Source organism: Enhydra lutris, unplaced genomic scaffold, assembly GCF_002288905.1.
Source record: "Enhydra lutris kenyoni isolate GAN:26980312 unplaced genomic scaffold, ASM228890v2 scaffoldscaffold6, whole genome shotgun sequence".
NCBI lineage: Eukaryota > Metazoa > Chordata > Mammalia > Carnivora > Mustelidae > Enhydra > Enhydra lutris.
In genome coordinates, this window is record NW_019154090.1 from 15,417,825 (window position 1) to 15,430,164 (window position 12,340).

The 12,340-nt window shown below is 52.3% G+C and overlaps 1 protein-coding gene across 1 annotated transcript in view; it reads right to left on the minus strand.

The window, feature by feature from the left end:
• The window catches only part of LOC111141319 (potassium two pore domain channel subfamily K member 15), a 4,216-nt gene extending 3,130 nt beyond the window's left edge, over positions 1–1,086 (minus strand). Inside the window, exon 1 of the mRNA XM_022493778.1 lies at positions 804–1,086. Coding sequence (XP_022349486.1) covers positions 804–1,086 — 283 coding nt within the window. The remainder of the gene's footprint in view (positions 1–803) is intronic.
• Between the last annotated feature and the right edge of the window lie 11,254 nt (positions 1,087–12,340).

Here is a 12,340-nt window from a genome sequence, read left to right on the forward strand (position 1 = left end):
ATATCCACAACTGGAACCTGGGCCAGCCTGACACCGGGCCTGGAGCCCTGCAGAGCCTGCTTCTCTCCTCTCCTGTTTCCCCAGGCTTCTGCTCAGCAGGTACCAGCCAGACGGTAGCCATGGCAACGGCTGACGGTCCAGATGCTGCAGAGAAACTGCTCTGGATCCCCGAGGGTGAGGTCCAAAGCTTGTGGTAATCAGTCATTCCTTCAACAAATATTTATTGAGTGTCTACTATGCGCTCGGCTGGGTACACTGCAGTGACTAAGACAGACTAGATCCCGTTCTCGTGGAGTAACAGAATAATTATAATACAAAAATCAATCTCTATTTTTTAGTGCTTTGTGTGTGTCAGATCCTGCGCTAAAACTTAACGCATGCATTATCTCCTTGGCAATAATTATCTCAGCCCAGCCCCAAGATAAGGGAGGCCCATCAGCAGCCCTACTTTTTACAGAGGGGGAAACTGAGGCGCAGAGAGGTTAAGCAACTTGTCTGAGGTCACACAGCTAGGGTGATGCAGACGGGCAAGGAAGCCTCCATCTCCAGCCCCTCGCGCGCTCCGGACCTCCGCTCCATCTGTCTCCCAGCCCCCGGAGGTTTCCTGAGCTGTCCCGCGTGCCACCTCTGGGCGAACTTGAGCTCCTGACTCCTCCCAGCCCCGCCCGCGTGGGACGCCGGCCCCCTTCGGCGGAGGGCAGCTGAAATGACAAGTCCAAAGCCACCCAGGCGGGCAGGGGCAGAGGAGGGGTTCGAGCCCCGGGAGCGGGGTGGGGGCGTGGGCGCGTCGCGGGGCCGCTCACCGATGGTGGTGATGACGGTGATGGCGAAGTAGAAGGAGCCGGCGAACTTCCACTGGCGGCCGGCGCGGTGCGGCTCGGCCTGCAGCGCCAGGCGCTCCAGCTCGCGGTAGTCCTCGGCCGAGAAGCCGTACTTCCTGCGGAACTCGCCGCGCTTCTGGGCCAGCAGCCGCTGGCGGCCGCGCTCCGCCTCGGACTCGAGCGCGTCGAAGACGGCGGCGCCCACCAGCAGGTAGGACAGGATGCACAGGATGAGCGCGGCCGTGCGCACGCTCTGCTTCCTCATGGCGGCGCCGCGGGCCCCGCGCCCCGGGCCGGTCCATGCGCCCCGACGGCCGCTCCGCACTCCGCCCTCCAGCCCGCGCGGCGGGAGCGTGCTGCGGGCCGCCGGACGCGCGGGCGGGGGTGGGGGGAGGGGACGGAGGCGGGGCCTCGAGGGGGGGCGCGGAGGACCGAGAGGGCTCCTCCCGTCGCCCCGCCCCCTCGCGACACCTGCCTTTGTTTACCCGCCGGAGCTCTGGGCGCAGGTGTCTAAGCAGCGACCGCTGGAGCAGAGCGTCCAAAGCCCGGTTCTGCAGATGTCCGGTCTCCACCGCTATGGGCCTGTGACTTTGGGCCAGTCAGCCAGCAAAACTTTACTGAGCACCTACTGGGACAAACAAGCGTCCTGGGCTACACGGAGCCCATATCCTAGAAAGGAGGTTTGGCTAACAGACCCACAAAGATCATTGAAGACAAGCGTGAGACAGAAGGGAGTTAGTCTCTGGGGGAGGTGGGCGTCGCCCCACTGAGGTGGTGGGAAAGGCCTCCAAGGAGTGACTGGGGTGGGAGCGTCCAGGCAGCAAGTGCGAATCCTTTAAGCAGAGAACCTGCGTGAGCTGGAACTGGGGAAACGGGGTGCTGGGGGGTGGAGGAGCAGGGAATAGGAGGACAGAGAGGGGACCTCACACAGGGTCTTACAGGCCGTTAGCCCGGAAAAGCTGTAAGCAGGAAAACGAACACACACCAGTGATCTGATTGACATTTTTTTCAAAAAGAGTGCCCTGGCGGTCCGTGGTAAAGGGGTGTTGGCTAAGAGTGAGGCCATTTAGGAAACTCTGTAGTCCAGGAGCGTGGTGGGGCAGGGGTGGGGGTGTGTGGCGTCAACCAGGGACACAGCCTCGGAGGTGCAGAGAAGCCCATGGATGGGAGATAGGGTGGGGACCTGGGGCTGGGCGCACACAGCTAGCCATATTTCCCAGCCTCCTTTGCACTTACAACTGTCACCAGTGGCCTGTGGGCAGAAGTGACCTGTGTCAACTCCCAGGCCTGGCCCATAAGCCCCCTCCCATGCTGTCCTCCACCTGTCCGCCCCGACCTGCGGGCTGAATGCAGAGAGGTAAAGTCTTTAGCAGAAGGCACAGACACAGGGTGGAAGGAGCCCGGGCACCCGGGTGACCCCGCAAGGCCGCCGCCACGCCAGGAGCACCGATTCTGAACTTCTGTTGTGTTGAGCCCCTGAGCTATGTGCTCAGTCTGTTACCCCAGCTGGTGTTACCCTGATGCGTGAAGCACCAGCACCTGCTGGTGGGCTGGATGTAGGGGGCAAAAGGGGACTCCAGATGACGCTGGGTCTTTGGCCTGAACAGCTGGGTGCTTGGACCTCCTTCCGTTGACCTCACTCCCCAAGGAATGAGGTCATTGCTGCCGCCCAGCACCAGAGTCCAGGGTAGGTCTTTGTGGACACTCTGGGCAAGCACCTGGCAGCCTCTCCTGCAGGTGTCCAGAGCATCTGTGTGGCCTGGTCTCTGCGGCAGCCTTGGCACCCATCCCCCATCCCCGCATCTCTCCTCCCACCTCTCTCCCTGCAGCCCCTTTGTGATTTTTTTTTTTCTTCAGACACACTGAACTATCAGCTCCTTGCACAAACTCTTGCTTTGCTTAGAACAGTCCCCTTCCCATCACACTCAATAGCCCACATTTCTTGAATGACTGCCAGGAGCCAAATGCCCGGTGAAGCTCTTTGCAGGTATCATTGCATTTTGTCACGACAGCCTCCTTACGCTGTAGGCATGGCTGGCGGATGCCCCGTTCCTCCTTCAGCTACCAGTTTACTGGACGTGGCCGTCCCTGGCTACCCCACAGGTGGCCTTCTTTCGTGCTGGTCTTTGGCCAGCCCTCTACCCTCTGGCCTTCGTCCCCTGGCACTGTGATTCTCCCATTCCATATCTGTGTTCTTCTGGAGGATAGGGATCCTACCTTGGTCATCTTTCTGTCCCCGGCACCCAGGTCCGGCACAGCACACCTCCCGTGACTGTGGACAGATGAGCAGCAGCGGCCCGTAGGAGTTCAGGGCATGGACTCTGCAGCATGACTGCCTGGGTTCAGATCTCAGTCTGCTGCAGGGTTAAAAAAGTTCCTATCTTATAAGGTGCTGTGCCCCGTCCCCTCTGCAGAGATGCCCATGTTCTTTCCCTGGAACCTATAAATAGGGTAAGATACACAGGAGAGTGGAGGGAGGGTTGCGGGTGGAATGAAAGTTACTAATCCGCTGACCTGGAGGTGGGAGGTTATCCTGGACTATCAAAGTGGGCCCGGTGTCATCATAAGGGTCCTTATACGTAGACACGTAGACCAAGGAGTTTCGAGAAGCCATTGGCCCAATGTTGCTGGCTTGGGAGATGGACCAAGGGGCCACAAGCCAAGGAGAACAGGTGACTTCTAGAATCTGGAAAAGACAAGGAAATGCCTCCCTAGAGCCTCCAGAAGGGAATGGAGTCCTACGAGTCCCTCAGTGTTAGGCCAGTGTGACCTGTGTAGCCCTCCCGTCCTATAGAAGGGGGAGATGGCACATGGGTGGTGTTCAAGCCGCTACGCTGGTGATCGTTTCTTTGAGCGGCAGCAGGAAATGACTTCAGCGATTGTCAGGACGGAGGAGCCCATAGGCAGGAAGCACTAAGGGCAGCCTCTGGCCCTGAGGACTCATCTGGAAGCATTAGCCACTGTTTCAAACATCACAAGTGAGCAAAACCCCCAGGCCCCCAGAGACATTATAGCATGTGTTCTGACTCAGAACTGAGTCAGGGGACTTGCACCTCTACCCCTCTGGGAAGCCGGACTGCTGCTCCGCGGCCCAGAAGCCATATTTGCAATAGTGTCTTCAGCAAGTTTGCTTTTCCTGATTCCTGCCGAGCTTTCAGAGGAACCGGAGCCTGGGTCACAGTCTCGATGGCTGGGGGTTGGAACATCATGGATTTACTGCCTGAGAAAGGGCTGGGAAGAGCTTTCCGGGGACACTTAATGAGTCCTGGTCACTGACACTGGGCTCACAGTCCAGCTCCTCCACTTTCTAGGTGCATGAGTGTTGCAAGAACACTCCTCTGGCCTTGGTTTTCCCGTCCGAGACACGCTGGTGGCAATGATGTCCACCTCGTGGGGACCATGCCGAGAACATAAAGGATCTTGTGTGTCGCTTCCCAGGAGCCCGGTAGCAGTAGCTGCGTTTCTTCCCTTTGTACAACTCACTGTCTGCCTGCAGATGTCAGGAATTCTTTTTCTGGAAGCGCATGTCTGTGCTACGCATATTCACAGACCTTCCTGACAGAACCCTCACTTTCCAGTGTGGGAAACCAAGGCACAGAGGGGAAGATACCCCACTTGCCAGGTCCTGATGGCCGGGTGGCAGCTGAATGAGGGCCATGTCGTCCCCAAGGTCACAATCCTTCCAGGGCACCATGCCACTTCATCAGGCATCATGCCGCCAGCTCAATCCCCCTCCCGTTGCCTCTCTGGCCTCCACCTTCCCCATCTCTAAGCTGGAGTGGAGGACCCCCGCTGGCTGCCCCCAGCACCGTGAGGGCCCCTGTGACACACAGCTGAGCCCGCTGGAGGGGGGGTATTATTGGGGCCATGGAGGAACTGTCTGGCCCTGCCAGGCAGGTGACTCGGCCGTGTGCTTGGCATCTTGGGTTCAGCAGCTCTATTTTAAGCCAGAAGAGGTTAGAGTTTGTGGGTGTGTATTTCTCAGCTGCCATCACCAAAAACAGCAGCACTCCAAGGTACCCCTTTGGGCTGCCCCTCCCTCTGCCTCCGCCACTCCTTCCTCCCTCGGGAACCTGAGGGGACCCAGTGATTTTCCTCTGTCCCTTTATGCTAGAGTCACACGCGGGGCCCCTCAGCGAGGCCTTGGGTCCTCTTCTAGGACCCCAGGGTCACCGGCTTGGAGGATAAGGAGGAAGGTATTCCCAGTCCCCCACTAGACCCTGGGTGCCTTTCAAAGCATTCTGCATCCCTGTGAGTCTAGAGCCTTCTGAAAGCTTTGTGAGTCCAGCAGGCCATGCCGTTCCCATGTCAGAGAGAAGACACAGACTCAGAGAGTGTGTGTCACGTAGGGTGACACAGCGCAGGGCAGAAGAACGGGAGTTTCGGAGGGAGGCAGACCTCAGTTCCCTCTTGGACCAGCGACTTCACCTTCAAGCCTCAGTTTCCTCATCTGTGGCATGGGCGTAAAGATATCGGCCTCTCAGTATTTCTGGGAGGATTAAATGAAAATGTGAAGGAGCGCTCCACACAGAATGGGTGCCCGGGAAGTGTTACCCCTTCTATCCAATTAATTTTTTCCTTCCCCTTTCCACACTGCTTATTCCCCAGGCCTCCTGGGATCTTAAAGGATTGATTTTTATAGTTAGAATATAGTTCAGTAATTTTCCACAAGCCCAGAGGGCCCAGGTGTTTTTCCTGATAAGATCTCTCCCTTGTCTCTGTCCTAAAAGAACGGATTATTTTGGCCTCAGGTGTCCGCTCCTTTGAGAAGGTGACTGTAACCTTTCTGAAGCCCGAGTGTCACTTAGGGATCTGGGCGGCAAGAAATTAAAAGCTGCCTCTTGCCAGTTTAAAGAACATTACAGGCAAGATCTGGGGTTCTTTCTTGCAGAATCTTCCAGGCACTGGCACACAAACCGTATGGTCTGAGGGACCCAGAGAGCTGGAACCTACATCAGGGAATCACATAGCCATACCCAGTGCCGGGGCGGGGGGCACCATGGTTCCCAGCCTGATGCAGACACCATTCGGGGGACAAGTCAAGTGGCAGCTATCTGAGCATGACCCTGTCTCTGACTGTTGGGACCTGCCAGAGCTGCTCAAAGGATTCCCAGCGTGAGTCTGTGGCCATTTGGTTGGAGTCTTCGGGAGTTCTCCACTTTCCTGAGGTTGGGTATCTTTGGGGTAATGGAGAGATTAAAACCTTTACTCTGGTTAATAATTTTAAAAATGAGGGGCACCTGGGTGGCTCATTTGGTTAAACGGCTGCCTTCGGCTTGGGTCATGATCCCGGCGTCCTGGAATAGAGTCCCACATGGGGCTCCTTGCTCGGCAGGGGGCCTGCTTCTCCCTCTGCCTCTGCTGCCAGTCTGTCTGCATGTGCTCGCTCTTTCTCTCTCTCTCTCTGACAAATAAATAAATAAAATCTTTAAAAAAATTTTTTTAAATGAGTGATAGGAGTACAGGAAGTTACTAAGCCATTCCGTGTCCTTTCATGTACGATGGAGAATTTTCACAATAAAATTGATTTTTAAAAGAACCTTTCTCTCTCTCCGTCCCCATCTCCCTTTGGTTTCCACAGGAGGGTTTCTCTGTGGGTTGGAGTGAATTGGAAGGACATTTGCTGAGCAGTTACTAGGATCCAAGCAGGAAGCTGGGTGCTCAGCAGGTGTCTCTTCATGTCATCCTCACACCAGGACTTTTCATCCCACCTCCCAGGGGAGGAAGCAGCTGTCAAGGGGGGAGGGAGCCGTCCCAGCCTGTCCTGCTGGCAAGCTCTCGCTCTAAAAGGCCACACTTCCCCTGCCCTGAGGAGCATAGCAGAGTACCAGGATAAGATGGCAGTCTTGGCCGCATGGAAACTGGGGTTCAGGCCTGTCCCTTCTCCTGCTAATGCCCACCCCTCCCATTCCCCTTCAGCATAATGGATTAGAATTAAGGGACATCTGAATCAAAGGAGACAGGTTTAGATTTCAGAAGACATCATTGTCTGGAAAGGTCAAGGCAAAGACATAAAAGATACTCAGCAAGGCAAGTGTTCAAGTTAGTGTAGCACAGAGCTGCTCTGTCCCCTGTGGTAGCCACTAGCCCTAGGTGACCACTGATCTTTAAATCAATTAAAATTCAATTCAGCTTTAAAATTCAGTTCTTCAGGGCACCGGGGTGGCTCAGTGGGTTGAGCCTCTGCCTTCGGCTCAGGACATGGTCTCAGGGTCCTGGGATCAAGCCCCATGTCGGGCTCTCTGCTCGGTGGGCAGCCTGCTTCCCCCATTTTCTCTTCCTGCCTCTCTGCCTACTTGTGATTTCTCTCTGTCAAATTAAAAAAAAAAAAAACTTAAAAATTTCAGTTCTTCAGTCACACCAGACACATTTCACGTGCTCATTAGCCGCAAGTGCCAGTGGCTAGGACATTGGACAGAGCTGGTCAGAATCTCTCTGTCATCACGGAAACTTCCATTGGACTTTGCTGGTACAGAGAGTCAGCACAGACTTTGCAACCAGACTGGCTGCTTTTGAATCTCGGCTCCACCATTTAGCTGCTGTTATCCTGGGCCTCAGTTTGTTCACCTGTAAAATGAGGCTAATAATCCTGGAGAACCCTCCATATCCAGCGCAGCTGCGACCAGGGTTAGTTTGCGAACATGCGGAATTATTTTAAATGAAATACTCCTTGAACGTTTGCCATTCTGATCTTCGAGTGTGGAGCTGTTAATTGGCTTTTCACGTCGCCCTCCTTACATAAGCTACTGAATCTCTCATCTGATTTCCGATTTGGGTTTATTTCCAGCGGAACAAGCGATGAAGACACGGTACAGCCGCTTGAGCACAGAAACTCTCTAGATTCTCATGGCTGCTTTTTTTCTGGCTCTCTTGTCATTGTTTCTTCCTTGCCTAAATTGACAGTATTTTTTAGCAACTCATCTCTATCGAATTTTCATAAAAACAAATCTCTTCCTTTTTGCACTCATATTTCATCTACGTGCGGAATGTCGTTACAATAACAAGCGTGGTCCGTGCAAACTGGCTTGGGAACAAACCCCACAGACTCTTGGCAAATGCACCATTTGTCTTAGCTCAGGCTGCTATATCAGAAGATCATAGACTAAGTGGCTTACTTCGCACGGCGATGGAGGTGGAAGTCGGAGATCAGGGTGCCAGCATGCCGGGTTCTTGGTGAAAGCACTCTTCCTGGTTTACAGACAGCGGTCTTCTCATTCTCGCTTCCTATGGCAGAGATCAGAGAGAGGGAGCAAACCTTCTCATACGTCTTCCTATAAGGGCACTAATCCCATACAGAATGGCTCCACCCTCTTGACCTTACCTCCTGATACCATCACTGAGGATTAAGATTTCAACCTAGGAATCTGGAGGTGGGGCGTGTACAAACGTTTGATCCAAACGTCATTCTGTGGTGGGGAGCAGAAGGGGGGTAAGAGTTCCAGAGAGTGGCCGACAGCTGTGAGCATCCATTATGCCTGGGGCAGAAGCTGTGTTCAGAAGGAATGCGGAGCACAGGTTAGCCTGGTGAGCTGATTAAACAGACATTGGTAAAGAAAGCTGCTTTGTGGGGAGCCTGGGTGGTTAAGTAGCTGCCTTAAGCTCAGGTCATGATCTCCAGGTCCTGGGATGGAGCCTCACATTGGGCTCCCTGCTCAGGGGAGAGTCTGCTTCTCCCTTTCCCTCTGCTCCTCCCCTGCCTCATGCTCTCTCTCAAATGAATAAACAAAATCTTTAAAAAAGAGAAAAGAAAGAAAGCTTCTTTGTCACACTAAAAGGCTAGTGTGGTGTTGTCTCTGGAAGATACCTGCCCAGACAGAGACTACATTTCCCAGCCTTCTTTGCGTCTTAGCATGATCACATGACTAGTTCCCACCAATGGAATGGGAGTGGGAGTGGCACACATCATCTCCCCGCCTTTAGGGAGCAGGTGAGCTTCTCCATCCCTGCCTGCAGTCTAGTTGCAGAAGGCTCCCAGGCCCAGGAGTTTGGTGGAACCACAGCCTGTAAGCCTCCTGGCTGACCACACTAGGGATTTCCAACCAGAAACCACCTGCCTTGGAATATTATGTGAGTAAGAAATAAATTTCTGTTGCATGAAGCAGCTGAATTTTGGGGTTTGCCTGCTATAGCAACTACCATTATCCTAATCAATAAACTTACCATATAGAGCTGTTGTAAGGATGAAATTTGATGACAGACACGTCACAGACTCTTCAGTGAGACTTTTCTTGTCGCCTCACATTTCCAGTTAAAACCACAAGATGCTAAATGCCCCCCATATTCCAGAAAGCCACAAGACCCATGTCTGTAGGGCCTTCTGAAGGATGCCATGCCAGCTTTTATCCTACCCCATCCCGGCCCCCTCAGCATAAGCAGAAGATTCTTCTCCATAAGCAGAAGATTTGAATTTGAGAATGAATTTTTAGAGTAAGGAGAAATGACCTACTTTTCCTTTTTCTGTTTTCTTGGGGAAAGAAGAGAGGGGTACTCCCCTCATCCTGACAGATTCTGCTGGTAGATTTTTGGGGTTCCTGCCAGAAGTAGTGAGTGATATCTGATTCTCTGACTGCTTATCAGGCAGACTCGCTCATCTGCCCGTAGTGTTTGTTGAGCTGGGAGAAAGTGGTTCAAGAGAGATGGCAGGGCGGGTGGGGGGAGCACTCTGCACTCCCAACCGTTTGGCCACGAAAGGATGGGCGAGCTTCCCATGAGCTGAGTAGGTGCTGGGCCATCTGCTCGGTATCCTGCCCAAAAGGGATGATCGTTTTGCTTTCCAGGAAAGAGGACTCTGGCAGAAAGACGCTGTGAACTGTACTTCTGGGGATAGAGTTTGAGAGAAGTCAGGGCTCCTAGGTCTCCCCCCAGCAGACTAGAGACCACTACAAGGGCCCTGAATAAGCTCCTCACATGGCCCAGGGATATCAGCCTTTGAACACTAGCCATGCAGAAGGAATCCATCCCTCTGAGAGGACCTGAAGCAATGCCAGCTAGATTTTTGCCCCCTTTCCTTCAACGCTCCCTTCAGGCCTCATAAACAGGAGAAGCTAGAACTTAGACGGATTGGGGGTGAGAAAAGTGTGAGAGGGACCCTCACATTGCTCTCAGGGCTGCGGAGAACTATAAGGCAGACATTAAGGGCAAGATTCTGGAGCCAGACAGCTTGGGTTTGAATCCTTTGTCTATAACTTACTAGCTGTGTGACCTGGGGCAAGTTGCCTCACCTCTCTGGGCCTTAGTATCTGTAAGATGCCATTAATAATAGTACCTGCCACATAGTGTTTCAAAGTGCACCTAGTTAGGCCACTTAACTGTTTGTTAAGTTAAATAACAATGCATTCTTGAGGTGAAGAGTCAGTCCCGATTTAGCAGAAGCATTCAATAGGTTATGATGAGATGTTCAAGCCTGGATTGAAAGGCATGGACAAGGAGAGGTTTGAGTGAATGTGTTCGAAGACAGTGGTTGAAGAAAAACTAAACCCATTTCTGTGCGTCCTTCACCAAGTTCAAATTGGTCAATAAACCAGAGATATAGGTCAAGTATTTAGATCAATTTGGGACACATTGAAACCCTCAATACATGTTAAATATTATTGTTATTCAAACCTCTGCCAGGTGAGGGATCAAACCCTCTCTAAGCTTGATTAGTTTGGGGTGATAATATGAATAGCTTTTTTTGTGGTCTCCTACTTGGTGGTCTTTGTAAACCACCAAATTTCATAAAATATGTGTGAATTTAAATAACACTCCTAACTGTTTGTGAAGTAAGAACAATGGAGGAGGAATCCACAGGTATTGTTTATAATCATCCTCAGCTTATACAAAAATGAATTTCATCACCTATCCAATTAGGAAGGTCATCAGTTCAGGGTAAAGGATTGTCCTACAGATGGTGTCCATTTGACTTAATGACATTCCACTGTGTTGTCCTTATTTTTAGTCCCAGTTCACTAGCTGGTGTCTGAAGACCTCCGATACCAATTACATAGATTTTGCAAGTACCTAGAGCTGTTGCGCCCTGTCCTCATGGCTGCCCTGTAGGACTGGGATCGTCATCTGCACTTTCATGATGAGTGTGTTGAGGTTCAGAGAGGGGCCAGAGATTCATACAGCTGGCCCCAGAGTCTTGATGTTCCCGGAAAAAAATCCATCTTCTCCTCTGGGTTGAATATGTATTACAGGGGCCTCTGCTCCACGTGGTCACCCAGGGACCCAGGCTCCTTATTTCCTGGGTTCCATCATGCCTGAACACAGAGACTCTTATCCCGGAGATGAGGGCTCTGTGGATGGAATTTAAAGTAGTATTAGCCTTACTTACTTGTTGCCTTGTTGCCACAGGCACTTTCCTATCTCACTGCAGTTACAGCAGACATCACAAAGTACTCTGACCGTCCTTAGCCGCCACACTGAAATTATGACAACTAGACTCAATCTTGTTAAAAAAGAAGCCCATATATAATAGTCTCGCACACTTTTTTTGTTTTAGTGACTGTATTTCGATCGTTTGTTTCCCTTGTAATGCCATATATTTTATTTTATCCATTTACTATTACTACTCTGAGAAGGAGATCATAGATTTTACCAGCATAGGCTCACAACTCTCTTGGGTGCTTCCGGGTATAGACTGAAGCCAGGTCCCCATATGCAGAGGGCAGGGAGAGACCGAGGGAAGAAGCAGGACACTCCCGGTTGGTAGGTGGCAGGTTTTTTTGTTTTTGTTTTTTTTGTAGGTGACCGTTTTAAACATAGCCGGGGAAACTCCCATATGAGGCTTGTCTTGGGCAGCAGCAAAACCAGTGACACCTTACAGCTGCCCCCCAGATCTTAAAAGCTTATAAAGAAGCCCTACCTGGGCTCAGTCACATACACCATGCAGGTGTTTTCCATGCCACATCAGCATCTCAAGGCTGTATTCTTGGAATGATCCCAGGGAAGGCAAGTGGAACCCACATTACAAGGACAGGGGCGAGGGTGGGGAGTCTCTGAGTTCCGGGTACACCTGCAGTCGTCTTTTTTATTGTGTCCCCAACAAGCTGTCTGAGGAGACCTAGGCTCATAAAGAATAGTTAAGAACCATGTTCTAGAGCCTTGAAGTCCTCCACTGGGTCCCCTGCCTGGGACCAGAGAACAAGGGCAGAGAGCGAGTGCGGTAGCTTGGACAGTGCAGGGGAGAGGGGGCTTATGGTTTACATCTGGAATCATAGCCCACAGCCAGACCGCAGTCACCTGCCAAGAAGATGTGGTCTCTCTCTGGGTTCCCAGAAGGAAAAGTCAGACAGTTTGGAGAACAAGCATCCAGCCTCCGCCCCATTATCATGTCACTTACAAGGACTCAAATTCGAGGAGGCACTGGGTGTGATTTCTGTGGGAGGTGGGGGCCCACCTTGCTCATCTCATCTGCAGGTGCATCAAATCAGATGTTGCTGGGAGGTGGTGCTGAGGGCAGCTGAGTCTGCTCTTCGCACATCTTCCTTCTGTTCTTCCAACATGCCGTCTGCTTTGTGTCCCAAGAATCCACAGTC